This window comes from Penicillium crustosum, assembly GCF_028827405.1.
Source record: "Penicillium crustosum strain IBT 35664 chromosome Unknown utg000002l_segment0_segment0, whole genome shotgun sequence".
Lineage (NCBI taxonomy): Eukaryota > Fungi > Ascomycota > Eurotiomycetes > Eurotiales > Aspergillaceae > Penicillium > Penicillium crustosum.
The window spans coordinates 4,625,169-4,651,686 of NW_026623123.1; the positions used below are offsets into that span (position 1 = coordinate 4,625,169).

Genomic DNA, 26,518 nt, shown 5'->3' on the forward strand with positions numbered 1-26,518 from the left:
TGAGCCCAGCGTGCTGTTTCGCTTATGCTTCTTTTTCTGACTTGACTGGATCTCTTTGCCTCCATGGGCCCATGTCGATCTGGACATGGTTCCCAATGCACAGTATGAGGATAAGAACCAGATTGTATGATGCACAATGTAATTTGTCTATTCTAACATGCATATTAATTGATTACCAGCTGTTGAAGTTAACGCTGGAAGATCAATAAGGGTCATTATTAATTACATAAACCTGAAGGCCGTAGGTGGATCGTATCATCCCGTGTCACATGTATAGCACAGCGTACTTGGACATCTCCAAACATAGCGATAGGCATCCGATATCCCGCAAGTGTACACAATCAAGTCCACATATTCGTATTTTGGGATACAATGGGGTAACATCGTCGCCAAGTCCCTGCCTGTGTTATACTTATACAGGAAGCTCGGCATTGCTCCTCCCACCAGCAAGCACCTCGAGCCCACGCTGGATATACGGTCCAACCACGGGGATGTTGCCCGCAAATTGACCGATTGTGACAAGGAAGTCGCCAAATAGGATGAACAAGCCGTAGAGTTCAATCAAGAACCCAGTCAAAGGCCAGCGGAAGAGAATAAGGAGGATACCAGCGGCGAAAGCGGCAGTACCCTTGAGCTTTTGCGGGCGCGTGAAGAAGACCACAGTTTTTTGGACACCAATAATCAGGGTCAATCCGATAAGAAAGAGGATCTGGTACTGTTAGTTAAGTATAACAGTTTTGTTGGAGCATATGGCGTACATTTCCCATAGCAAGTCTATTAAACAGGTATTAGCATTTATTCCACCTTCAAAAAAAGGCGACGCATCAGTATTGACATACAATGACCGGTCAAAGAACATCATCACTCCTCCAAACAGGAACAAGCCTCCTAAACAGCGGTAAAATTGGTTAGTTCTCGGTCGAAGTTATTGGTGCTTCGGGAACATCGATCTCGTACCGGCTGAGCAGAAGACCACTCCGATCTCTGTTATATATATTAGCCTATGTTCAACAATTGTTATGCATACACTGTCACGGCAGTGTACAGCGCAGCTTGTAGAATGAATGCGACTGACTCTGGTTCTCTGTTAACCACATGCTAGGCATCTTTGTCTATTTCAGGTTCGACTGTCGATGATAATATGTGGGACCGAAAATTACACAAATATTCTCGATGTAGTGTTTTAGCGCACGCGACACTTATCACTGCGGTCTGAGAGACAAGTCTTTGGAGGTTGTGGAATCCGTAGGGCAAGAGGCCAGGCAGATGCGGCAGGAACAAAGCGGAGATATGGCGTTCTTTGAAGTGGGTAATGGCTAGTCTGTTGTTGCGACAGTATCATCACGACTTGGAAAATCCTCGATACAGACCAATAGGTAACAGAAAGTCCCAAAGGCACGTAAACAGAAAACAACTTGAAAGCCACAATTCTGCCATCTAATCGGCGCCAAGTCGGGAATGGTAGGCGGTGACTCGAAAGTGCTTATAGCGCGCGCTGATCCCACTTGTCCTTTTCCTTTACAGAGTCTTCTCCAATTTATTGGCATTTGAACAAGGTCATTAATGATGTGATCGTTCCAATTGCATAGATTTTGTCGATCTCAACTATCAGTTCTAATTCTACTGGTATTGAGATATACCGATTGAACCACAATATTGAGCATAGCTCATGCATACTGCTACCCGCTATTGCAGAATCTTCCTTTACATGTATTTTGTACATGCCACGCCGCGACGACAGTCTCTTCGGATTCTGTAACTGGTACCCTGTCCCATGGGGTGTCGGTAATAGTCGAGTGCTTATGCACAAGGCGAAGATCGACTCATTGATCACGAATAAGCCGGAGCGTTTTCTTGAGCCTGTCTCGAAAGGGGCATGGTGGGGTGGAAAGGGCTTGACTGTGTTGGTCGTACATAACGCTTCTTGGCGATTCGTATTTGTGTCTAGTTGAATTGATTAGCAGAATTCTTACTATCTGAATTCGTTCTCGTATGACATACCCATTCTTGCATGATCGTTCGTTTAGGAAGTGAATAAAGCAGGGCCTCGCGCCACACCTTTTACTTCAGAATGGTATGCGCGCCGCGCGCTTCCAGGTAATTTTCGGGAACACCCTGTGCCAGAGTCCGAATCACCTTGAAGATCTCCTTGTCGTGATACCGCAATCGGGTCTTGGGGTCGGTGTACGGTCCGTCCAGGCCAGTGATGTCACAGTAGTGATGATGGTAGGCAGGGTTAAACGATGGCGCCGATTCAATGTTCGTGTAGGTGACGGCGGGCCCGCTTGGGAATGTTGCCCGGGCGTTCTTCTCCAAGACGAGGGTGGAGAGGTTTTGAGTGGCTTGGGACAGGGTTGGTGCAGCCCCTTCCGCGGGGGTTTGTGTGCCATCGGTGACAGCGTCCGAGGCACCCGGGGTAGTTGCGGCGGAGTTCGCTTGGGTTGCCAGCACTGACGCCTCCTTTCGGGAGGCTTCTGAGATAATCTGCTTGAGATTCTTGTTGCGCCGCTGGGATGGTTTCCAGTGAGGGTTGCGGAAGGGCTTGGGGACATGTGAGATGTCGAGTGTGTTCAACAGCTGCTGGTGAGCTTCGTCATTGGCGGGGGTTGGTGGAGGCATCGTATTGAATATGATTCAGGCCACCGGTTTGGTCAATTGGGAGGTTGAGGCGGGAGCAGCTCTTGCGAAGCTTGCCGGTGTAGATGGATGAAAGTGCGAACACAGGGAGATGGAATAATCAAAGAATATTAGATTCCTGAGTTGGGAGCGCTTGTTTATATGATATAGGGCATTTAGAGACGGATCACAAACGGACAGGTTAGGTCCAACGTAGAAAGCAATGCACGTAGTATCCCCGGCCCGCGAAGTCTGTATAGCAGCACGTGATCTCATCCCGATTAAGTCCAAACAAACACCTTCACGTTGAACACCAACAGGACATTTCTCAATACTCCACAATGGTATGCGGCTTCTCTTCCATAGATTATATCTAGTACGTTCTGCAGGATCCCAGATGCTTATATATCCATAGGAAAGCCCACACGAGCATCAGCAGACAGTGCTGCTTTCTCGCATCATCTCCAACGTTGTATGTCATTATTGAACCACATCTGGGAGATATACTTTGCTAATTTTTTGCATAGGAGAAGCTCAATGAAGCCATTATGGTCATGAACAAAGGACTCCAGGTTGGTTCGAGCCTCCTTCATTGATATGATCATAGTATTAACTCTCGATCACAGGAAGTCAACATCCAGAACATGAATGTCGAGCTTGTGGCGCAGATGTTTAAGAACTACCAGTCTAATGTTCTTTTCCACCTCGAAGGTATAATTACTCCACTATCAACCTCAGAAATTCTCTACTAATACCTGATAGCCACGGAGAACCTCCAAGAACCATCCTAAGGATGAACAATATCCTATTACGAAGAAATGTGTGGATGAGCCTGCAATTAGTCAATGATACCAACTTCTTAAATCAGTAATAGGCATATGTAGATGGTTGTAACTAGTTAATCGTTGCATCCCTGTACTCCGTATGAGCGATAGTGATAGCCTCCATTCTTGGCGGTCCAACTCCGCCAAACCTCATCAACCGCGTTTGTGTCGTTTGCCTCTTTGTCAATCCGCTGCCCTTTCCACGGGTTCATTGGTTCCCTCCTATCCCGACCTCATTTCCCATGCAGTGAGCTCTACTCGCCATCTACGATCTCCGATCCCAATAGCTCCTGGTTTCCGGAGCGCAGCCCGCCATGACGATTACCTCCGTGAAGACCCTCCTACCAGCTCGCATTGCATCCAATGCGGCTGAGAAACGAACCGAGAAGCCTCCTCCACAACTCCACGGTGTACAAGACTTCCCATTCAAGGGCTACCACCCTCCGCAACCCGAGGGATATCAGCAAAGCCAGGCCCATCCCGACACCAGTGCTATCGTCATTGACAATGGTAAGGAATTCCAGATAGTTTGCGATTCAACTCTCCTAATACATGTGGTTCATGCGCAGGCTCCCACCTTGTTAAGGCCGGTTGGTCTTTTGACAAAAACCCCCGATTCGCCATACCTCCCGTCATGAGCCGATACCGTGATCGCAAGCTGAATCGCCAGTGCCAATTTATCGGATACGATGCCTACGTCGATGCGACTACGAGAGGACAGCTGCGCAATGGTTTTGACCCTGGTTCTAGTGTTGTCGGTAACTGGGATGTCATGGAAGGCGTGTTGGACTATTTGTTCCTCAAGCTGGGCGTGGAGGGTGAAAATGGGGGCGTCGGTCGCCCAATCTTGATGACGGAGCCAATCGCCAATATGGCATATTCAAGGAAGAGTGAGTATCTGGCGGTTCCAGGCCCAGTATGGTGTTTGCTGACACTCGCTCAGTGATGAACGAGATTCTCTTCGAATGCTACTCTGCGCCGTCAGTGGCCTATGGTGTCGATTCCCTTTTCTCCTATCGCTATAACGGTGGAACGGACGGTTTGATTGTGGATTCATCGCATACATCCACTCATGTCATTCCGGTCATGAACTCGAAACCGATGTTCTCCAACAGTACTCGTCTCAACTGGGGTGGCCTGCAGAACGCCGAATACCTCATGAAGCTCATGAAGCTGAAGTACCCGACCTTCCCAACTCGTTTGACGGACGCACAGATGGAGGAAATGGTTCATAAGCACTGTTACGTTTCACAAGACTACGATCGCGAGTTGAGCGGGTTCCTCGACTGGACAGGACTCGAGGACCGTGACCGCGTCATTCAGTACCCGTTCACGGAGCATATTATTCAGGAGAAGACTGAAGAAGAGCTCGCGCGGATTGCGGAGCGCAAGAAGGAGAGCGGTCGCCGCCTTCAAGAACAGGCCGCAAGGATGCGACTGGAGAAGCTAGTGAAGAAGGAACAAGAGCTGGAGTACTGGAAAGACCTGCAAAATAATCTAGCCAACGAGACTAAGAAGGAGATTCGTCGGATTCTGGAAGCCGAGGATTTGAAAGACGAGGCTGCGCTTGAAAAATTGATTCGCGAGCTAGAGAAATCCATCAAACGCTCACGCAACAAGGATCTGGGTATTGAAGAGACCGAAGAGCAGCCTGAGGAAATGACATTCCCTATGCTCGATATTCCAGACGACCAACTGGATGAGGCCGGTTTAAAGGAAAAGCGTCACCAACGTCTGATGAAGTCCAATGTTGATGCCAGACTACGTGCCAAAGAAGAGAAGGAGCGCGAAAAGGCTCGTGTTGAGGAAGAGGAGCGTCTAGACCGTGAGACTCGTGAGAACGATTTCGAGAACTGGATTGCAAAGCGCCGCAACAATCGCCAGGTATGCTAGCCAGACAAGACATTCTAAATTCCCGTGCTAATCTTTTTCAGAACATTCTACAAAGAATCAAAGACCGTGACCGCTTCACGGCTGATCTTGGAAATCGCAAATCGCTGGCCAGTCAGATGCGTATGAAGACGCTCGCCAACCTAGCATCCGACGGTCCTAAGAAACGCCGCCGGGGCGGAGATGATGATGACTTCGGTGCCAATGACGAGGACTGGGGTGTTTACCGCACCGTAGCTGTCGGCGAGGGCAGTGACGATGAAGAGGAGGAGGATCTTAACGAAATGCTCAACTCTGTAGAAAAGGAGCTCCTGGAGTACGATCCCGAATTCAACGAGCACAACACCTTCGCCGCACAGTCCGACTGGACAAAGAGTCTTGTGCACGCCTTCCTGCGGGGGCCCTGGCCTTTCGACCCAGAAAGCCAGCGGGAGGCACACCAGCTCCACCTGAACGTCGAGCGCATCCGTGTGCCCGAGGTTGTGTTCAAGCCGTCCATTGCTGGCCTCGACCAGGCTGGTCTGATCGAGATCGCGGCCGATATCATTAACCAACGCTATTCGAACCCAGCAGACCAGTCTCTTCTTTTGAAGGATGTGTTCTTGACTGGAGGAAATACGTTGTTCACCGGTTTCGATGAACGCTTCCGTAAGGAAGTCCGCGGATTCCTGCCCATCGACGCTACACTAAATGTACGCAAGGCATCGGATCCTGTCTTCGATGCTTGGAAAGGTGCAGCACAGTGGGCTTCTGGTGGTGACCTAGGCCGATCCTCGGTCACGCGGCAAGAGTATCTGGAGAAGGGCAGCGAATACATCAAGGAGCATGAACTTGGTAATGCTACATGGTGAGGGTAAAAAAGCGAGTTCTGAAAACACCGCTTGGGCGCACTGGAGTCGAATGGTTCTGCTTATCCGGCGTGGTATAGGACATGTTTATTTGATACTTAAAAGATGTTATTGTTGAGTCCGGTAGTAAGCGAAATATGACATGTTCAGCCCTCCGTATGAATAGCTCCAATATTTATTCCTTGGAGTAAGACATGCTCCTTGCTTCTATCAATGAGCCGTGTATAAGGCTGAGGGTCTAAGACATCTCCATGCATGACCTCCGGGGTAATTCACCTTATGCCTGTTTAGAGTCGATGCCAGCTGTAGCCAACATGCACCAAATTAAATGGCCTACGCTTCCACTGACCAATAAAAACCTGAAAACCTCTGCTCTTTCGTTCCCGGCTGTATCTGAGCATTCTTGTAGACAAGTCCATGCACAACATGATCAGTCGAGGACAACAATGTTGTACGGACGAATATGATCTATTACACTAGTTCCACAACACTTTGGTGTGACCATCACTGGAATCGCTTACCATTTCCAGCCATCACTAAACAATAAAACTAGTTGTGTCTTGAATATCATAAAGCTCGCTAATCCAAGTCTAAGTGAGTAAAAGGATGCCACTATCCCTAGACCTAGATAAGGCCAAGTCCATCGAACAAAACTTAATAAGACTGAGGTCACTGTCGATCACGACTCATGTAGGGAGAACTCCGCTATGGGGTGATGCTGCAGAGTGGAATCTTGTTATTCTGGTGGTTATGCACCAGTGGTGCAATATACCCACCCCATCATCGCTCTGATTGGCACTTGGTAACCATCACATCACGAGGTTAACCAGACGTTGGATTATCTTCCGCAAGCTGCCGACTGGGCTTTTCGTTTGTTTGACGTTATTCATTTTCTTCGTGTAGACCGTGGAATCGACTTGAGCTTTCTCCTGGCGTACCAAAACATGGATTGTCAATCATCCATTGACTTCGTATAAACCAGAAGTTAAACTTTCTATACGATACAGTTTGAATAGCTACACAGATTAAAAAGTAAACAACCATGTACAATTGCAAAATCTAAACAGTGCCAACTTGGGATCTGGCCTAGATATGGTTGGTTGCTTCTGACTTCATGCAGAGGCCATCATGACGCACCTGGTGAATTCTTGCTTTTCATCCTTATTGGCCCTAACCCTGGTGATGGATGTTGCATCTATACTTGGCGTCAGTCTTGTTCGTTTGTTTGGTTACTGGTACTTCGATGGAACCAGTGATGTTGGGATGATCGTTTCCGAGATATAAAATCCTGCTCCCTGCTCTTCTGCCGTGGAAGTTGATTTTTTTTTCTTGCTTGTATATTCTCTATCTAGTTCTCTATTATCTCATAGACGTGTCACACTCGGCCTTATTACGCCCCTTTCACGTTTTGTATACTTCATAGTTCGTTTACTGCACACAATGGTATTCTTCTCCACAAACCTTGCTCGTCCCTTGCAGCTGGCCACTCGCGTTATGCAGTGGAGTAGTGCTGTCATTGTCATGGGCCTGACCTCGTTCTTTATCAACCACGGTCCCCGTGGCCAACATACCATCTACCAAGAAGTCATTGTATGTTATTGTGCTTTCTTCGATTAACCGATCATCACAGAGCCATATATTCTAACCAAAAGCGTAGGCTGTCCTCTCAGTCGTCTTCTTCCTCCCGGCTTTCATTTCACCATTCTTGCCCTCGTCGTTGGGCAGATTCGTGCTCGCCATCGACGTTGTCTTCTCCTACCTGTATGTTAACTTTCCACCATATTTTCTACATCGAAGCCTCTAATACCCATTATAGCTGGTTGACTGCCTTTATTTTCTCCGCACAAGACTACAGCACGAGGCGATGCTACTTCGCTATCCCCGCAGGCCTCAACTGCAAGCGCAAGAGGGCCAATGAGGCTTTCATCTTCCTAGTTTTGTATGTCACCTGTATTCTCGTAACTGCCGTTAACTGCTGAAAACTAATATCATCGCAGTATCTTTACCTTCTTCGGTATTTTCCTTGAAGTCGCCGCCCTCTGGGCCTATCGCAGGGAAAACACCACTGTCCAACACACCGAGGAGGATAAAGTCAATACTGGGACTCGTCCACCCCTTGATGCTCCTGCAGCTCCTGCTGGAACTGTCTAATTGGTGTATCGGATACCTCCCTGGACAAATATACATCTACTATCTCTCGACGTGGTCGATGATTGTGGATATATCACCTTACTGGGCTGTTCAGGGACCCGCTTTGGACCTTTATTTTCACTACGTATTCTTTTCATTCATTTTATCTTGATGAACCTGAAATTCGACAGTGGCGGGATTGAACATATGTTACTATGAGCCAAGATGGGAGCAGGGTGAAGTTGATATTTGATGGACAGTACTGTGTACATCCATCGCAAATTCGGGGATACCTCTTTTCAATATGCTCTTTTTTCTTAATACCTTAATTGATTAATAATTACTTCATATTGTGGTCGAAACCTTTGGGTGTTCGACATGGTAATACCTTTTCAATCTTCAATTAGCATGTACAAGATCTATGGATTGCATGGCTACGTACGCACTAAGCGGCCTGATTCGCAAAGCTTAACTAAGGCCGTCAGAAGTAAATGTCATATGACTGCCAGCAAAGCTGTACTTCTATTTCCTATCTGGCTATTTACAGTATGCATTGAATGTACCGGTTCAATAAAAGAAGCCAGTCAATCGGTATCTCGCGCAAGAAAAGGTGCCAGCACCAAGCAGAGCAAATCGTATGCAATGTTGAACGCCACATACCAAAAGATCAAGTCGTTGCCCCATTGGACTCGAAATGCCATGCCGGGCTGGGTTCCAGGATAATATTGCAACGATTAGATACTAGCTCGGCGAGGAGCCATCGTCCGTTGTAGCCTGCGCTTTTCCTCGGTTTCCTCCGGGATAGGTAGCGAACCCTCGCTCTTCAAACGGTCAAGGAACTCCTTTCCATATGCGTAGCCGACTTTGTAGATCTCGTCGAATTTGCCGAAATCTAGGGTGCCGTATGGGTCGATAGGAGGACGCATGTATAGACAGCCAGGCGTACTCTTTGCGCGCTCGAGGTTGTCGAACGATGAGACATAGGCCAGTCGTGCTTGTATTTCAGATAGTGTAGGTGGGTTCGGGAGTGAGGAGAAGGGGTTCCAGCGGTTGAACACTGACCAGAATCCTGACAGTGAGTCTCCGAATCCCTGGGGTGTGGTGTCGTCGATAGACCCAACATCAATCGCGAAGATGACATCTGCTCCAAGACTTTTCATGTGTGCCACAGTGAGATTGTCAATATAGCCACCGTCCAAGAGCATACTTCCTTCGTCACAGATAGGAGGCATCAGGCCGGCCAACGACATGGAGGCCCGAACATACCGCCAGACATAACCAGACGAGTGATACTCAATCCGGGATCGGCTGATGTTGGTTGTGTTGCAGTAGAACTCCAACCAGAAATCTTCGATTTGGCTGTCTCCGAAGGTCTTGAAGATTCCGCGGTTGAACTCATGGCCCGTGGTGTATGAAACAGTGGGATAGGTAAGGTCCAATGCAAACCGCCACATACTGCCCATGCGCCCGGAGAACTTCTTGGCTCGCCCGTACATGGGCACAACATCAGCGTCACGCGCGTACAGAGCTCCAATGAAAGAACCGATTGATGTACCACCGATGATATCAATTGGGATTCCGGCCTCCTCGAGCGCTTTAATAACGCCAACTTGCGAAATGCCACGCGCTCCACCTCCGCCCAGTACAAGACCAACAGACTTGCCGCACAAACGCCGAGCCAGCCGATGGAAGTCACCCTTGAAAGGGGTTTGCGGGGAATAAAGAGGGGTTTGTTGTGCACGCCGGGACGTATACTTTTGGATTTCGGCTTGCAGAATTTGCACGCGCTGCTTCAGCACAGTGCCGAACTTTTTACTTGGCGGATGCGAAGGCTCGGTGGTCGAGCGGAAAGCCATTTGAATGTGGTGGTGGCCGCCGTTGATCCACACCCGGTTCTTAAGCCATTCTCGGGTGAGTCCAGGTGAACAGTATCGTTCCGCGTGCAAAAGAACCAGTTCTTTGCGAGCAGTGGTCTTCATACCCAGCAGGAACCGCTCATATTCACCAATTCTGGGCGAAGACTCTGCGAGGCCCACCAACAGAATAGAGTCAGCTTGTGCAATGCAAGTCTGAGTCCACGGTGCGTTCACGTTGGTGTCAGCGATGTACAAGACCATTCCAAATTTCTCCTCAAGGTCAGCCAGGTATTGGGAAAGCTTGAGCTTCCCCATCTTACTGAAGGCATGGCGACCCAAGTGGTTCAAAATCGTCGCTTGGTTGAGTGATGTGACACCTCTGGTCACACCAATTTGGTGCAACGCTTGCAAGAGTCTATGCCCAAATTCCACGACAGGAACGCCAGCCATGACCGGAAGAATTGCCACAGTGCGAAGATTGACTGTTGAGGTTGCAGTCTGAACACCGCCAGCATGTCCTTGTTCGATCCCCTTTTCAGACAGCGGACGTTCGACTAAATCACGCATTCGCTGGGCAATAAGTTTAGAGACCTGGATAGTAATTCCAGGATGTTCCTGCGCGAGACTGTTGAAAAGAGACCGGGGGAACTTGGCTAATTCTGTTTCGCGGATAGCATGCAAGGTAGACGGTCTTGTAGATTCAGTCATGACCTCGAGTTCACCAACACTCTCACCCTGACCGTGTTCGCCAATGACAGTTATCTTGCCGTTTTGTCCCTCAAGGACAGACCTCAAACGACCGTTCAGAACAAGATAAATAGCGTCGCTTTCATCTCCTTGGTGATAAATTACCTGTCCTGCGCTGACCTGCACCCATTCCAGCGCGAAATCAATGTGGAGCAGCAAACGGGGCAGCAGTCTTGTCAACCGCTTTGCTAGTGTTAATAATGCGGCTGGGTGTCTATCTGCGATTCTCTCAAGGGAAGCACGGGGAAGGAATCCAACGTAAACATCCGTCTTGGCCACAACATCGGTGTACGAGCGGTACGACGCAAGAGCGCCTACATATCCTTGAATGCCACCAGGTTTGATCAGATATAGGGATTTGCGGGACTGGGTCTTCCGTCGAGGGTCATTTCCGCCTGCTGCGCCACGGGCGCGCGAGGAAGCTGTCGTTGTTCGTCTCAGATTCGGGAACAACTCCTCTTGCGCTTGCGAGGCAGATCCATGAGAGGATCCAATAAGGGTGTCGTCGCGTTCATTCGCCGGAATACCCACGTCCAAGAATCCGTCAATGACGTAGTAGAGACCTGGATGGCGCTCACCCTGTTCCACCAGAACTGAGCCTTGCGGAAAGTAGACTACTTCGATGTCATGGCGGAGGTCTTCACGTAAGTTGACGAAAGGTGATGTCCCCCCTGCGCTCGTCACTGACATGGAGGACATCATGGATTCAGATTCGGCGTCACCAGACCCTTCGTAGGGATCCATGAAGCCAAAAGCATTGGAGAACACTGCCTTTTGGCGGCGGTTGTCGTAGGAGAGAAGTCTCGGCGATGCATCGCCAGAGTAGCTGCTCTTGCGCAGATTGTCGCGTGTGCCTTCGGTAAGCCCAATGCTTTTCATAATACAGTCCAAGATCGACTCGCGGAAGATAGCGTCCTCGTCAACTGACTCATTTCGCGGGAAGGTTGAAGGCAGGCCATTCATTGCGGCAGTGGATACAAACTGAGGTTGCTCCCGCTCAGTAAGAGGGGTCTGGAGGCGAGGTGCCAAATGATCATGTCGCGGTCCAAACCGGGACAGTTGTATTGTCGATAGCAGATCACCGGGGCTGACACCTGCCGAGTCCCTGTCAACAAATACCTGTGGTGGCTTTTGTGGGCTTAAAGGTGTGAGAGAGCGCTCACTGGCCACCTTTGCTTGTAAAAAGGCTTCTTTTCTGAGAGTACTGCTCGAGCGTCCTCTGCGGCTGACAGAAGGATTGTGAAGAGCAATACCTTTTCCAACTTCCTCCGGTCCTAGTCGCTCTCGCTCTCGCGTGAATTTGTCCTTCAGACGATCCAAAGCACTTCCTCGAAGGTTATTTGGAAGGTCCCAAGAGGTGAATTTAGTCATTTGCCGTTCTATGCCCAAAACCTCGCTAGTCAGGCCTAGATAAGAATGCGCCGTGGCAAATGTGACCCGCTGGAGACGTGTCAAGATAACCTGGACAATGTGCGACGTTGCCCGTGGGTAGACTCTGGTCAGGCGGCGGAATGCGCTCGCTGGGATAATAGCAATCGTCGTGTCGACTGTAGCCCGGGCCACAATATCTGGGTGTACCGACTTGCGGCGTTTTTTCTGGGCATTTTGCTTAGTCTCCGACTGCGGGCTCTGGTCGGCGTCCTGTCGGGGCATGGCGTGGCTCTCTCCGAGGTTCAGCGGAGGCACTGGTGGCAATGTATCGCTTGATCCACGCGCTGCAGAGTTCAATTTCGCGGCATCTCTCACGGTGGACCCGGGACTGAGAGCGAAGGTATCAGGCACATGAGTCTGGCCAAGACTAGGACTGGATATACTGGAGCTGTGACTTCGCGAGTTACGAAGCTCAATATCTTCGGTAAACAGCTGGAGAATAGAGAACAAAGACGACATCGAGGCGCCGTTCTTGACCTCCGTGAGGAGCTGATAGCCCTGTTTGCCGTGAATGTGGCGGTCCTCCTCGTCAGAGGAAGCATCGTCCATGTGGAGATTCTCTTGCGAGCCTGATTTCCCTTCGCGTGCTGATTTCACAAAGATCTGGACCAGCCCATCCACCACCATGCAGAAGCCCTTCTCCTCCTCCAGCATGAGCGTCTCTCCCGCAATCAGCTTCCTGGTCTGCATCGTTCGGGTCAACTCGTGGAAGACGGGCCGTTCGAGGTAACCAAAGACTTTGATAGCACTGAGGAATTCATCGAGATAATTGGCAAGCCCTGGTTTTGAATCCCCTTCCTGGATATCGGGGAACAAATCGATCTGGGCTTCTTTGCGTTGAGGCTCTGGGGGTAGGCGACTATACATATTCAGGTACCGGTAACGGATGAACCAGCTAACGGTCGATACCAAGGCAAGGACGATTAACATTCTAAGGGTCATAGCTAATCAGCGAGAGTCAAAAATTCAGGTAAGAGCAAGAATAAGACCTACATGGTGGTAAAATTCATGGTGAAGGTCAAGCTCATAGAGAAGAGCGTGAAGAGCCATGTAGGCAGTGTAATCGTCGAGAATGTGATTATCGAGTAGAGAACGCCTGGGAGGGTGTGAAATACAAGGGTAAACACCCATCCGATCCACCCCGCCATGATTGAGGAAGCTGGAGGGGACGGTGGGGAGGAGAGATAGGCGCCAGAAGCGAGGGTATTAATGGAGGTTGAAGTTGCAGCTGTTAGGCGGGCGAGGGACGGGGCCAGGCCAGCCATGTTAACCACATGCAAGATTGGAGAGCTCCGCTTTGTGTTCCAGGTCTAAGGTTGAGACTAACTCAGATTGACTTAGACCAACGCAGACTTGAACCCAACCGTGGGCCCATTAGGCCTGAAGATTGAAAGCATCACTGTAATCGGTAGGTGTAGGTTGGATAGACCTCGGGAGGGATAGGTGGATGAGTTCCAAGTCACCTGCAACTTTACATTTTAGAAGCAGGCGGAGTGAGATTATCATCCAACTATTACAGTACATATGTATTATTATACTATTTTATTGTTCTATATTCAACCCAATATTTTATTATTATAATAATAATATAATATTCTATCATTCCATGATCCTATAAAGTATGATGCTGTGATTCCACCGAAATATCCCGGTTATCATAGGCGCAATCCACAGTGATGTAATTGTTTACAATCTTCCACGCCTTAGTACACATAGGTAGCAACACAGATTCAATTTAATATATGTAATAAATAAAGTAAGAGAAAATATAAGGGATACAGATTATCCTTGAGGTCTGCAAATTCAGCAATCATCGAACGCACATTCATTATTGATGGTAAAGTACGGAAAATATATAACTGACTAAATATGTGACGTTGCATTTTCAAAGACCAATCCAACTAAAATAAATAACAAAAATCGCAATCTACATTAAATATATTAGATTGAATTATACTAAAAATATAAATAACTAACGAATAAAATATAATAATCCTAGATAATACTATGAGTATGAATGCAATCTTTTGGAAGTCTCCAACTTGTCAAAGAACAGCCGAAACCGACCCTTCCACATGGCAGTTCCGCCTTGGCCACGCAACCTTGGAAACCAATGCTCCCCCTCACTTCCCTTTGCGGCCCATTGCTATTCTTTTTGTTTTTGGTAAACACCTTTGCAACTGGTCTTGAGTTTCTACATTCTATTGTCGTCTGGGTTCTCAGAACCGCGGCAATGTTTCAGGTACACACCTATTCGCCCTTTTGATGATGCGCCTCTCTAGCTAACACCTGTCACAGCGGCTCCGCGACGCCATCGACTCTCGCATTGCAGAGGAACAAGCACGTCAAAAGTCCGCCCAAGAGAATATCGAACGCTCCAACTCCGCTCGCCGTCCACCCGGACGCAACCAGCCCTCCCGTCCGCGACGCAATACCGGTACCCCCATTCGAGGGCCCGACCCCAAGGAGTTTGAGGCTGAATTCACTATCGGTGATGATGAATCCAGCAGATCTGGTACCCCCCGAGCAGATACACCAGAGGCTGCTTCGGAAGTAAGCGCCTCCAACGAGGGAGGTAGCGAGATGGCCGAAGGCAAACCGGCGGAGAAGTCCGAGAACGAGACAGGGCAAGAGACAGAGGCTAAGGAGACTCCGGCTGTTCTTCCACCTGATGTTCGCGCGAAACTCCGACGACTTGATAAGCTAGAGTCCCGATACCATGGTATGCATCTACATAATCAGACTGTAGCGCAAGACTGACTGAGCGTATTAGAATTGCTCAAGGCTTATCGCACCGCTCACTCGCGCGTCCTATCTATTGAACCCTTCGAAGCTGCCCTGCGCGAGAATACCCCGCTCACTTCAATCAGCGAACCCAAGGCTTTCACAGAATACCTCAACCAATCAACCTTGAAAAGCGACATGGTCATGGAAGAGCTGAAGCGCGTCACCGAAGAAAGAGAAGACTTCAGAAAGAAGTTCGAAGCAGCACAGCAGGCCACCAAGGAGGCTTTGGATGAGGTTACAGGCCTCAAAAATGAGAAGCCTAAGACTGAGACAACTAAGGGCACAGACGGCGCCGGGGAACATGCCAGTGAAGAGTTCTTTTCGTTTGATAAAGAAGTTCCCCGATTGGAAGGGGAACTGAAGGAGAAGCAAGAAGAAGTTGAGAACCTCAAAACCGAGGTCGAAAACCTCAAGCGCGATATGTCTGTCACCCGCGAGTCGACGGAAGGCATGGTGCAGAATTTGGAGACAGCCACCCGAGAGCTCGTCGAGCTGCGCGAAACTAAGGACAACCTGGATGCTGAGATTGAGACTCTGCAAACCTCCAAGAAGGCCGATGTCGATGACCTGAAGGCGAAGCTAGCAACTGCGGAATCCTCTCTCAAATCAACCACGTCCGAAGTTGATAAGCTTAAATCACGGCTCAAGGAGAAGAGCGAGGAAATCGAAAAGCTCCAGAAACAGGCCTCTGAAAGAGCCGAGCCTGATTCGGACCTCGCTGCTCAGTTGGAAACGACTAAGGAGGAGAAGAAAGCCGACGGGAAAAAGCTTGTTGTGCTCCAGGGTTTGGTTGATGGCCTCCGATCTCAGCTTAAGGAAAGCGAATCTACCGTGTCGGAACTGAAGACTGAAATCGACGAGAGGTGCGAACATACTGCTAAACTACAAGACATTTTCGAGTTTGTGGATGAGAGCTTGAAAGAGAACACGGCGTGGGTGTCTGCTAAGGAGAAAGTCTTCGCTGGGCAGTTGGCCGACTTCAAAGATGTTGTGAAGACCCTGGCACCGGCCAAGGAAGAATCCGCTTCTACTGTCCCTACTCCTGCTCCTGCCCCCACGGAAGGAGAGACACAGCCTGCTCAATCTACTGCTGGTGGCAGCAGCGGAGGGAAGAAGAAGAACAAAAAGAAGAAGAAGGGTGGCAAGGTAGAGGAAGTTTCTAAGCCGGCTGATATAGCTCCTGCAGAGGAATCGCCCGCAGAGGTGCCTGCCCCAGCTAACAAAGAGCTGGATGAACTCAAGGAAAAGATCGAATCCCTCACCCAGCAATTGTCCGAAAAGGAGGCCGCCATTGACCGTCTTAGTTCTAAGCTGAAAGGCGAGGACAATTTGAAGGAGGAGATTGAGTCCCTGCGCGATGACCTTGTCAACATCGGCCAGGAGCATGTGACAGCCATGGACAAGATCAAGGAGCTTTCAGCAGAAAAAACCTCTCTTGAAGATACCATCAGCAAGCTGGAGAAGGAATTGGCGGAACTCCGCACTAGCAACGCTTCGACCTCAGCTGACTCGGAGAAGGTGCACGCGTCACTCAAAGAGGAATTCGATAACCTCAAGGTCCGCTCCGCTACCTTGGAGACAGATCTTTCCGCCGCCCAGCAGTTGGCTGCCACTCGATTCAAAGACCTTACAGACCTTCGTGAAACTCTGCAGAAGGTTCAACCCGAGCTGCGCAGCCTACGTGCTGAGTCTTCTGAGTTGAAGGCCCTAAAAGAAACTCTTAGCAGCAAGAATTCCGACTTGAAGGCCCTTGAGGGCAAGCATGAGGATCTGCGTGCTGAGCTTAAGGCCTTTAAGTCAAAGATCTCAGAGCGTGACGCAGAAGTGGGTACTCTCAATAAGAAGATCCGACAGGAGACCGACAGCCGATTGAAGGCGGAGGAAAACCTTACTGTTGTCCAATCTAATCTGCGTTCTGCCGAGAGCAAAAAGCAAGATGCCATCAACGCCAGAGACAAGACTGCAGGCGACCTCTCCAAGGCCCAAGATGGGTTAAAGAGCACTCGCGCTAAGGTGCGGGAGATGGACGAACAGATTTCCCAATTGAACAAAGAACTCGGAGGCCTTCGAGATGAGATCAAGCTAAAGACAGCACAGCACAGCAGCGCCCAGAGTCTTTTGAATAGTATGCGTGACCAGACCACGGAAGTTGCAATGCAAATGAAGGAGGCCCGTGAGCGATGTGAGAGCTTGGATGAAGAATTGGCTGACGCTCACCGTCTGCTAAGCGAGCGAACTCGCGAAGGCGAGACTATGCGCCGTTTGCTCAATGATATCGAGGGTCGTTCGGAGGCCAAGGTGCGAGACTTCAAGGAACGTATGGAGGCTGCTATTGAAGAGCGAGATCGTGCCGAAGATGAGGCCAGCACCCAAGGCCGTCGCCGTGCTCGTGAGATGGAAGAGCTTAAAGGCAAGGTCCGTGAAGCCGAGCGCGCCCTGCGCACGGCAGAACAGGACAAGGAAGAGCTTGAACAGTCCCAAAAGGACTGGCGCCGCCGTCGCGATGAGCTCGAGTCAGTATCCGAAAAGTCATCACAGGAAGTGGCAGAGATTCGACAGGCCATGGCTGGTCTACGTGATGCCCTCGACGAAAGTGAGAAGCAAGTTCGTGACCTCGAGAAGGAAAAGGCAGAGCTTCGTCGTTCAGTGGAAGAGACAAACAACCGACTAGAGAAGCTTCGAAAATCCCACAAGACCCTCGGAGAGGACGTCCGCCTGCGTGGCTCCCCGTCCGGTCGACAATCCTCGCGGTCATCGATGGATTCAGGATCCCGCCGGGCCGTCGTATCCCCTGGCAAGAGCGAGACTCCCCTCGGCCCACCCAGCAATGCATCCATTGACTACATGTACTTGAAGAATGTCCTTCTCCAATTTTTGGAACAGAGGGATAAGAACTACCAGAAGCAGCTGATCCCCGTTCTAGGAATGTTGCTCCATTTCGATCGGTGAGTTTCCTACTGAACCTTCTTTCTATCAATGGTCACTAACGAACATAGAACCGATGAGCAAAAGTGGATGTCGGCCATCATGTCCAAATAATTGGCGTTTATACCCATGGGCGTGGATTGCATATCTAAGTCCGTTGCTCTGTACAATATCATTCTGTAGAGATAATAATGTGTTCCTCTATCAAAGTAAAAAAAAAAAAAAACACCTTGTCTTATCCATGGATATCCCTTAACCTGTCAAGAAATAATCGAGATATAAGGCTTTATCACTCGAGGCAAGTTGAAAAATCCATATAAAATAAAGTTGACTTCAACATCTAAAGAAAATCGGTAATATTGCCTAATCCGGCATAGTAAAATCTCGGGGTTGTCTTGAAGGGCGCGCATATACTAGCAAGTACAAAAGCCCAAGAAACTAAAAAAATCCTCTGAAGTTCTGTACTTTGTCATGGATTACATACGTCCTCTCTCTAACACCATGGCCGATCAACCCACCATTCGTCTTGCAACCCCCGAGGGCAAGTGCATTGACCACCGAGCTTCGCGCGTAGCACAGACACACCCCAACTAACACTAAATAGATGTTCCCCTCATCCTCCAATTCATCTGCGAACTAGCCGACTACGAGAAAGCCCTCCATGAAGTCGAAGCCACCGAAGAATCCCTCCTAGCAACCCTCTCCTTCCCCGATACCCCGCCCAAACGCGGCGCCGTCTACACAGCTCTCATTACCCCGCCGCCTACCGCCGACACTCCCAACCCAATCCCCGTCGGCATGGCCCTGTACTTCTACAACTACTCCACCTGGAGATCTGCCCCTGGTATCTACCTCGAGGATCTATATGTGCAACCAAGCGCGCGGGGTCATGGGTACGGCTTCAAGTTGCTTAAGTACCTTGCTAAGCAGGTGCTTGAGGTGTCAGGTCGGCGGTTGGAGTGGAGTGTGCTCACCTGGAATGAGCCTAGTATTAGGTTCTATGAGCAGGTTGGTGCGCGCGGTATGGATGAGTGGATGAAGATGATGGTTGAAGGGGATGCGTTGACTCGTTTGGCGCAGGATGCGTAGAGGGATGCATGGGTTGGTGTCGGGTGGGATAGGACTAGGAGATTGTTTTTGTATAATACTACAACAGGCATTCAGGTCGATTGCTTCAGAGTGATTTATTTACATTCAAAGTATAGCTTATTGCAGATTTAGGGTGAAAGTGGGCTGCTATACATGTATGTTTAGCAAATATCTATGGTCACAGCTACATATGGCTCAATTATATATATATATATATATATATGTGTGTGTGTGTGTGTGTGTGTGTATTTATGAAATCAAAATGAAATATATTCAAATCCAAGGGTTCCAATCTCAATGTAATTGAATATTATAAAACAAGCATCCTAGTTGCGTCGTAAGCACTTTAGCGCCAGGTGACGGCATTGACCCGCAGATCCCCTCGATTTGCCTGTTCCACATTCTTTCTTCTTTCAACACCCCCAGTGATGACGACAATTCCAGATAATGTCCAGGAGTATAATCTCCATGTGGACTATGTTATCCGTTACAGCTTCGGAGATGTAGGTGAGTAAAAGAGAGCTATAGGATGTGGCTCTAGGATGTGGCGCGGGGACACAGTCTAATAATTTCAGACCGATCGCAGGCAATTGAGCAGCTAGAAAAACTGCTTCAAGCACTGGCCCAAGTTGGTCTTCAGGTCGAGGTGCGACAAGGCGATGAGTCGTCTTTGCTCGTTTTTGTGAAAGCTTCGGAAAAGCGGCTGAAACGGGCGGTCTATCGGTCGCGGTGAGTGATGAGGGATAATTGTTCTGTGTCAATGTGCTAATTTTGATTTTGTATTTCCACAGAGTACGCGACTGGCTGTATGGAATTCGCAATGCTGAGCCCACACCTTCCAATTCGACTGAACCCCAGACCGAGGCTGAGCGCCTGCGGGTGATCAACCAGATGATTACACTTCCCAAGGAAGAGGGTGGTGCCGCTATCACCCCCAATCATGGCGAATGGAAGAACGTCACTGCTATATTCCCTCTTCATGATGTTGATACAAATAAAAAGTGGATACGAGACTGGAGCTCGAAGACTTTCCTCTCCGATGATGACTTGGATCAGATCCGGAACAAGTTTGGAGAAAGTGTATGTGCAGTTGTGGTTGTTGTTGTTTTTTTTGGCCTGGCTAACATAGATGGCAGGTTGGATTTTACTTCGCGTTCCTGCAGTCATACTTCCGGTTTTTGATTTTCCCGGCTGTCTTTGGATTCTCTTGTTGGTTCCTGCTCGGCGGATATTCGATTATTTATACTATCGTTAATTGTCTTTGGTGTATTATCTTTGTGGAATACTGGAAGCGCCAGGAGCTTGATTTGAGCTGCAGGTGGCAGACCAAGAATGTCTCGGCTGTTCGGACTAAGCGACGAGAGTTCAAGGCGGAAAAGGAGGTCTGCGATGAGGGTACCGGGGAAATGCGCGGTGTCTTCCCGGCAACTAAGCGCATGCAACGGCAGCTGCTTCAAATCCCGTTCGCCTTGGTTGCAGCAATTGCTTTGGGTGCTATCATTGCGACTTGCTTTGCCATTGAGATCTTCATCTCGGAGCTCTACAATGGTCCGTTGAAGACATACTTGGTATGATGATCCTCCCTATCTCTTGTTACTAAAGCTTACCCTTCAGATCTTCATCCCAACCATCCTTGTATCGGCCCTTGTGCCAACCATGAGCGCTATTTTGACGTCTATCGCAACGAAGCTTAACGACTACGAGAACCATGAGACAAATGATGCGTACGATGCTGCATTGACCCAGAAGGTCTTTGTTATCAACTTCATCACGTCTTATATGCCAATTTTCCTGACGGCCTTTGTCTACGTGCCATTTGCTAGCCGAATTGTCCCCTACCTCGATGTCTTCCGCTTGACAGTCCGACCTTTTGTGTCAAAGGAACATGCCACCTCAAAGCGATCGCATTTCCAAATCGATCCAGCTCGCCTGCGAAACCAGGTTGTTTACTTCACTGTCACAGCCCAGATCGTTGGCTTCGCCATGGAGACTATCGTGCCCTATATCAAACAGCATGCACTCCGCAAATATAAAAAGTACAACAAGGAGCGCAATGGTAAGCTTGACCGAAATGGCGACAAGGAATCACCCGAAAGACCCGCCGTGTCCTTCGATGATCCGGCCGAGGAAGTGCAGTTCCTCACGCGTGTGCGTAACGAGCTTGAGCTGTCCGAGTACGATGTGACTGATGATCTACGTGAGATGTGTATTCAATTTGGATACTTGGCCCTCTTCTCACCCACATGGCCGCTTGTCCCCCTCTCCTTCTTTGTGAACAACTGGGTCGAGTTGCGATCAGACTTCTTCAAGATTTGCATGGAGTTCCGCAGACCTGTGCCATTGCGGACTGACACCATTGGACCCTGGCTCGATAGCCTGGGATTCCTCTCCTGGGTCGGAAGTATCACGAGCGCCTCCCTGGTCTACATGTTCAGTGGCAACGCACAGCACGGGCCCAACGGCGAGCCGACAGATATCAAAGGCTGGGCTCTGCTTTTGACAATCTTCTTTTCGGAACATCTGTATCTTATTGTGCGGTATGCTGTGCGGGCTGGTATGGCCAGAATTGAGCCTCCCAATTCCCGCAAGGAGCGCACTGACCGTTACCTCATGCGCAAGCGCTATCTTGAGTCGACAACCAATGCCGAGGCGGATGAGGAAAAGGACGAGGACGAAATCACGTCTGTGGCTCAGTTAACTGATATCTCACGCACCTCTCTTGAAAATGATGCTCGGCGTGCGTCTTTGCACGGCGCCGACCCCGCAACCCGTTTCTGGATGCACCAGCGAGGTTGGATGGAGTCAGCGAAGATTGGAGCTGGAATTATACAGGCACAGCCTACCAACGGTAGCGTGAAGAAGCAACAGTAGTGCTTCAGAGTTGCGCAGAGCTAGAATGTAGGGGCAGGGTGCCGGGGATGTGAGGGGCTGACTGTGCTTTCTGGGGGTAGATACGAGATTATGAGATTGTAGAAGTTTAACTTACTACGCGATGTCCAGGTACATAATAATCACCGAATTGGTTCGATTTACGCTTTGAGTTGTCCCCAATTGAATTGAATGATTGTCTAGTTGGTTTTGTGCCTCAGGCAGCGATGTCGGGATAAGCATTGATAATGATGTCATGCTGACTCGTTCGGGAATATGTAAACGCGTTCCGAGACCGGATGCGGGCGGAATATAGTCAGCAATGAGCCTCCTCGTAGACATGTTCATATGCACGACGACATAATTCGATTGGAGGGATACGACTAGCCATCATGAGATCGTCGTTAAACCCAATCACGTTTTGTAAATGTGGTATCAAAGCCAGTTTTATAGCAAAAAGTGTAGTGATAAACTCCGGGGGAAGAACCCACCATCAGACTCACCGCTTGCCTGATGCAAACACTTCGCTTACCAACACCTTACATAAATCGACGATCGCCCGCAGGCCCCCAAATCCTCTGACTCAGAATCCTTAAGTAATCCTCCTCCTCCTCCAGGGCCCGCCATCAACTTGCTTACAGCATCGGATCTGTAACTGCTTACCTCATTTTAACTGTATTTTGATATCAGCAAAGTAGCCCTCTTTGCTCTCAATTGTTGTCGACCTAAGAGTTCTGTGCAAAGTCACTGCTCCATTTCACCACCAATCCCCTTTATCCTAAATCAATGCAACCTGCACTGGCGCCAGCGCCGCATCCAAGCATGCAGACCTCTGCTCAGGTAAGCAGATCATCTTGAACGCGTGTTTGTCATCAGATCTATAAAGGTCCCACGACGACTATTCCCTCGATACCTTGGACATTGTCGCGACGCTTATGGCGCGATGCTTATGTCGCGATGTCGAGGAACGAGACTCGATGTCACCACGACGCGTCGTGTGTCTCTCGAGCTTTGCCGCGTCATCTATATCGTTCATTCTGTTATTGATGATCCGTATACTAACATTTCACCATAGGATCACGCAGACCAGGGTACGTGACTAGTTTAGAGCCATTACATTTGAGGGCTTTGTGGATCTGTGGGTTTCAGAACAACTGGAATCTACCACCCCCCGATCTCCTCTCATCTCACTTGGGCAAATTAGGGTGCGCGTCGCACGTGATTGTTCCCCATTGCTAACATGATTCTATAGTCCTTCATGACCAGCTGCTAGCTGCTCAACACCACCTCGGCGGTCGCCCCCAGGGTGCTCCGGGCCAACAACAGCACTTGCAGCCCAACAATGCTAGCCCCCGTGACCAGCCAAACATTGACCCCGCCATCTCGGGAGCCATGCTCGGCGCGCCCCAAACCCCCACTCAACCCCAGGGTTCTCCCCCATCTGACGGTGGCTCCAAGAGCTACGGAAAGCGTGAGCTTTCGACTTCCAAGCGCGCTGCCCAGAACCGTGCTGCTCAGGTATGTCTTTTTTTTGATACCGTACACAAAGTACTTCGCTGATAACCATAAAAGCGCGCATTCCGCCAGCGCAAGGAAACCTACATCCGCAAGCTTGAGGAAGAGGTGAAGAATATCGACCCCCTGAAGGACCAGGTCAAGTCTCTGGTCGGCGAGAACTACCAGCTGCGCGAATACATTATCAACTTGCAATCTCGTCTCCTTGAAGCCCAGGGTGAAGTCCCCGAGCTGCCTGCCAATATTGATTTGAGCCAGCCTCGCACCACCGAGATGGCGCTTGCCTCTGCCGGAGTCCAGAACTCCAGCCCCTCCGGCTCGGTGCCCACCCCGGGTCCCCAGGGACAACACCCCGGTTCCGTCTCTGATGACATGAACTCCCTGAACCGTATCGCTGCTGCGACACTTGGCATGCGTAAGCACCCAGATGACGCCACCTTCCTCAACAACAACAGCTTCCAACAGAATAAGCGGGTGCGCACGGATGATAACCAGGATGGAAATGATGGTGTGAACAAGCAGGAAGTTTCGCACGGTCTTCCCATGGTCAATTAATGCCGTTTTCATCGCCATATTGATTGCCAACGTTTTGCGATCACCTTTCGATACCCGCATCTGTGTCTTTTGCCTTCGTTCTTTATTCAGCTTCGGTGTTACGTTACGTTCTACGACACTTAACATTTGTTCTATCTCGCCTGTTCTTCTGGATCTCCTGTGCCCTTTGTCTTTACTATTATGTCATGTTCCCCTTTTGCGTAATGGTGTGTGGCGCAGTGAGTGATTCCATACTCTTGATTTCGGCTTCGTTCTTCGGTGGTGTTTTGAGATTTTTTTACCTCCATTGTGGTAGATTGAGGGGGAGTCCATTATTACTTCGTTCGTCTCATACTTCAACTCAATTTTCAACTCAATTCATCTGTTTTCTTGCTCAATCGGACTAATCACAAACTGTGGACATACAGAACCCAGCGGGCTTTCGCCGCCTGGTGGGAGGTCCCTATGCCACTTCTTTTAAGAGGAATTTTATTATATTGCCCAGTGCCAAGCTTGTGAGTAAATTCAAGTCCGATCTGGGGCTTTTGAGGTGCTCCGTGCTAGCGGCTTTGGGTGGGCTGGGCTGTACTTCGCAGTATCCTAGTTGCATTCGGTGTCCTCAGGCATTGTTTTAACTAACCCATTGAAATAAAACCTGCCTGAAACAGTCCTTTAAGGCGAAGCGCTCAGACTTACCTATGTACATGTGCTTATCAGTCTGTAACTATACATCTGTTGTATAAGACAACAGTTCGAAATGTCACGTTGCATCGGAAATACCTCGGGAGGAAAAAAAAAACTGGGAATCTCCTTTGTCCGTCGAGGTCGTGACAATATTTTTTCCCTTTCTTTTTTTGAATATTCATTCAATCAACAATTAGAGAGAGACATTGACTATTTCATTGAACCGGCCCAACATTCTCACCCAATTGGTGTATCCATCCCAACTACTCAACTATCCATAGTATATTGTGGGGACCGAGGCAGATTACATTATCACCACTTCGCCTCCAGGGCTTTCCACATATGGAGACCGAGAATATGCTCACTTCATTGTCCAATGCCTGCCTATACAAAGATTTTGGAACTAAGCATAGAATACCATTTAGCTTGATCCAGCGCACACCTATATCGGATGAATCAACATGTCGGACTCGGCAACTAAGCCTCAAAAGCGTCCACCAAGGAGTGCGGGTAGGCGCAGGCTCGATGCGCCCGGGGAAGCTGTACTCTCTGAGGTATTTGGTTTCCATGCAATTAATAAGAAAACAGTGGAGAGTATACATTCTGACTCCCCGCGCAGGATCGGCGAAGCCAAATCCGCCGTGCTCAGAAAACCTATAGACTGAAGAAAGAAGCAAGTCTACAACAATCCCAGAAGCAAGTGGTTTTTCTCGAACATAAGATGAAAAAAATTGCAGATCTGCTTGCGGACTACAGAATAAGTCTTCAATCTAGTCTTCAAGATAGCCATTGCGAACTTCTCAGGGATTTTGACAGTATCCTGAGTCTTCTTACTAGTTCATCTGAGGACGTTGTTCAGGAAACTAGTATCAACGAGATTTCATTGAGGGAAAATTGCAAAAAGTCCATCCCGCAGCCATCCAAGAACATCCAGTATGATGAGCATTTCACCAATGATACTATTTCGGGTCACTACTCTATTGCCGAACGAAGCTCCACATGCATTGAAACGCCCCCGGAAACCGAGGTCAGCCCGCACCAAGAAACCAGAGAGATATTTCTTTGTCTATCTCCACCTGTCATGCAGGAACAGAGGAGATTAGATTATGACCAACCCATTGTGCAAAGAATCGACCGATTTGGTGGAGCCAATGTTCCTGATTCCTATTCATCTCTGGAAAGTTCCTTCACCCGAAGACTCAAACGATCCAGCCTAGAGCATGCCTTTCGAATATTTAGTGATGCACGCTCTGATCCGCTTGAAGTCTTCCGAGTATTTAGACTCGTCCCCTGTTTCAGGGATCGGGCAAAGATGTACCCTTACTTTAGGGATCTGGTCAGTTCTGAACGAGGTAGTTCATTGGAGATTTCTGCACTACCATTTTATGGTATTGGAGGAGCTGGAACACATTATGCGACGAAAGACAAAAATGGGAATCCCATCTACCCACCGAAGATGAGGCTCCCTCGAAGAATACTCGGTACTCTACCCATGCCCGGGATTCTCGGTGATTCGAATTCTGCCCAACAGGCTCAGAGTAATCTTGAGCTTTGTGGGTTCGGTGGGCAGTGGTTTGATTGTCCCGACGTGGAAGGATATCTTAGAGAGAAAGGCGTGGACTTGGACGGACCTGGTTCATTTCCCACAGTGCATAATCTAGCACCGAGTCCTGGTAATTCTGAGCTTGAATCTGGTTTATTGGACACTCAACATATATCATCTTCCGAAATCCAGACTGGTAAGTTGGTCTCCCTTTACCAGAAACACTTGAAC

At 49.1% G+C, this 26,518-nt stretch overlaps 12 protein-coding genes across 12 annotated transcripts; 8 read left to right on the top strand and 4 right to left on the bottom strand.

Moving 5' to 3' along the window:
• Positions 1 to 412: 412 nt before the first annotated feature.
• N7487_005275 (uncharacterized protein) lies at positions 413 to 1,106 on the bottom strand (the record flags this gene model as incomplete). The annotated part of the gene is made up of 5 exons (XM_056873022.1): positions 413 to 709; positions 759 to 774; positions 840 to 888; positions 958 to 984; positions 1,076 to 1,106. The coding sequence occupies 5 exons, from the start codon at positions 1,104 to 1,106 to the stop codon at positions 413 to 415; spliced, it is 420 nt and encodes a 139-aa protein (XP_056730742.1).
• Positions 1,107 to 1,534: 428 nt separating this feature from the next.
• On the bottom strand, positions 1,535 to 2,054 carry N7487_005276 (uncharacterized protein). Its single transcript, XM_056873023.1, has 2 exons — positions 2,002 to 2,054; positions 1,535 to 1,944 (listed from the first exon to the last, which is right to left on the bottom strand). Exons 1-2 carry the CDS (start codon positions 2,011 to 2,013, stop codon positions 1,831 to 1,833), a joined length of 126 nt encoding a protein of 41 aa, XP_056730743.1. The 5' UTR covers positions 2,014 to 2,054; the 3' UTR covers positions 1,535 to 1,830.
• Positions 2,055 to 2,061: 7 nt separating this feature from the next.
• N7487_005277 (uncharacterized protein) lies at positions 2,062 to 2,619 on the bottom strand (the record flags this gene model as incomplete). Its single annotated transcript, XM_056873024.1, has 1 exon — positions 2,062 to 2,619. The coding sequence occupies one exon, from the start codon at positions 2,617 to 2,619 to the stop codon at positions 2,062 to 2,064; it is 558 nt and encodes a 185-aa protein (XP_056730744.1).
• A 321-nt stretch (positions 2,620 to 2,940) lies between these two features.
• Positions 2,941 to 3,472, top strand: N7487_005278 (DASH complex subunit DAD4). Its single transcript, XM_056873025.1, has 5 exons — positions 2,941 to 2,960; positions 3,032 to 3,088; positions 3,144 to 3,188; positions 3,243 to 3,327; positions 3,379 to 3,472. The coding sequence occupies exons 1-5, from the start codon at positions 2,958 to 2,960 to the stop codon at positions 3,405 to 3,407; spliced, it is 219 nt and encodes a 72-aa protein (XP_056730745.1). The 5' UTR covers positions 2,941 to 2,957; the 3' UTR covers positions 3,408 to 3,472.
• Positions 3,473 to 3,754: 282 nt separating this feature from the next.
• On the top strand, positions 3,755 to 6,181 carry N7487_005279 (actin-related protein ARP5; the record flags this gene model as incomplete). Its single annotated transcript, XM_056873026.1, has 4 exons — positions 3,755 to 3,950; positions 4,010 to 4,330; positions 4,384 to 5,324; positions 5,375 to 6,181. 4 exons carry the CDS (start codon positions 3,755 to 3,757, stop codon positions 6,179 to 6,181), a joined length of 2,265 nt encoding a protein of 754 aa, XP_056730746.1.
• Positions 6,182 to 7,618: 1,437 nt separating this feature from the next.
• On the top strand, positions 7,619 to 8,329 carry N7487_005280 (MARVEL domain-containing protein; the record flags this gene model as incomplete). The annotated part of the gene is made up of 4 exons (XM_056873027.1): positions 7,619 to 7,768; positions 7,836 to 7,939; positions 7,995 to 8,117; positions 8,176 to 8,329. The coding sequence occupies 4 exons, from the start codon at positions 7,619 to 7,621 to the stop codon at positions 8,327 to 8,329; spliced, it is 531 nt and encodes a 176-aa protein (XP_056730747.1).
• A 713-nt stretch (positions 8,330 to 9,042) lies between these two features.
• nte1 (lysophospholipase) lies at positions 9,043 to 13,607 on the bottom strand (the record flags this gene model as incomplete). The annotated part of the gene is made up of 2 exons (XM_056873028.1): positions 9,043 to 13,273; positions 13,336 to 13,607. 2 exons carry the CDS (start codon positions 13,605 to 13,607, stop codon positions 9,043 to 9,045), a joined length of 4,503 nt encoding a protein of 1,500 aa, XP_056730748.1.
• A 968-nt stretch (positions 13,608 to 14,575) lies between these two features.
• On the top strand, positions 14,576 to 18,168 carry N7487_005282 (putative vesicle-mediated transport protein (Imh1); the record flags this gene model as incomplete). The annotated part of the gene is made up of 4 exons (XM_056873029.1): positions 14,576 to 14,584; positions 14,641 to 15,064; positions 15,116 to 18,074; positions 18,126 to 18,168. The coding sequence occupies 4 exons, from the start codon at positions 14,576 to 14,578 to the stop codon at positions 18,166 to 18,168; spliced, it is 3,435 nt and encodes a 1,144-aa protein (XP_056730749.1).
• A 387-nt stretch (positions 18,169 to 18,555) lies between these two features.
• Positions 18,556 to 19,143, top strand: N7487_005283 (GNAT family N-acetyltransferase; the record flags this gene model as incomplete). The annotated part of the gene is made up of 2 exons (XM_056873030.1): positions 18,556 to 18,577; positions 18,659 to 19,143. The coding sequence occupies 2 exons, from the start codon at positions 18,556 to 18,558 to the stop codon at positions 19,141 to 19,143; spliced, it is 507 nt and encodes a 168-aa protein (XP_056730750.1).
• A 428-nt stretch (positions 19,144 to 19,571) lies between these two features.
• N7487_005284 (anoctamin family protein) lies at positions 19,572 to 20,717 on the top strand (the record flags this gene model as incomplete). The annotated part of the gene is made up of 4 exons (XM_056873031.1): positions 19,572 to 19,650; positions 19,719 to 19,872; positions 19,935 to 20,223; positions 20,280 to 20,717. 4 exons carry the CDS (start codon positions 19,572 to 19,574, stop codon positions 20,715 to 20,717), a joined length of 960 nt encoding a protein of 319 aa, XP_056730751.1.
• An 82-nt stretch (positions 20,718 to 20,799) lies between these two features.
• N7487_005285 (anoctamin family protein) lies at positions 20,800 to 22,014 on the top strand (the record flags this gene model as incomplete). Its single annotated transcript, XM_056873032.1, has 1 exon — positions 20,800 to 22,014. One exon carries the CDS (start codon positions 20,800 to 20,802, stop codon positions 22,012 to 22,014), a length of 1,215 nt encoding a protein of 404 aa, XP_056730752.1.
• A 618-nt stretch (positions 22,015 to 22,632) lies between these two features.
• Positions 22,633 to 24,081, top strand: N7487_005286 (BZIP transcription factor; the record flags this gene model as incomplete). Its single annotated transcript, XM_056873033.1, has 4 exons — positions 22,633 to 22,851; positions 23,087 to 23,102; positions 23,264 to 23,529; positions 23,584 to 24,081. Exons 1-4 carry the CDS (start codon positions 22,798 to 22,800, stop codon positions 24,079 to 24,081), a joined length of 834 nt encoding a protein of 277 aa, XP_056730753.1. The 5' UTR covers positions 22,633 to 22,797.
• Between the last annotated feature and the right edge of the window lie 2,437 nt (positions 24,082 to 26,518).

What these genes read in the sequence shown, in the direction of transcription:
- N7487_005278 (XM_056873025.1), top strand. An exon ending in CTCGCATCATCTCCAACGTT is followed by an intron (nt 3,089 to 3,143) that starts GTATGTCATTAT and finishes TTTTTTGCATAG; the next exon opens with GAGAAGCTCAATGAAGCCAT. An exon ending in TGTTCTTTTCCACCTCGAAG is followed by an intron (nt 3,328 to 3,378) that starts GTATAATTACTC and finishes AATACCTGATAG; the next exon opens with CCACGGAGAACCTCCAAGAA.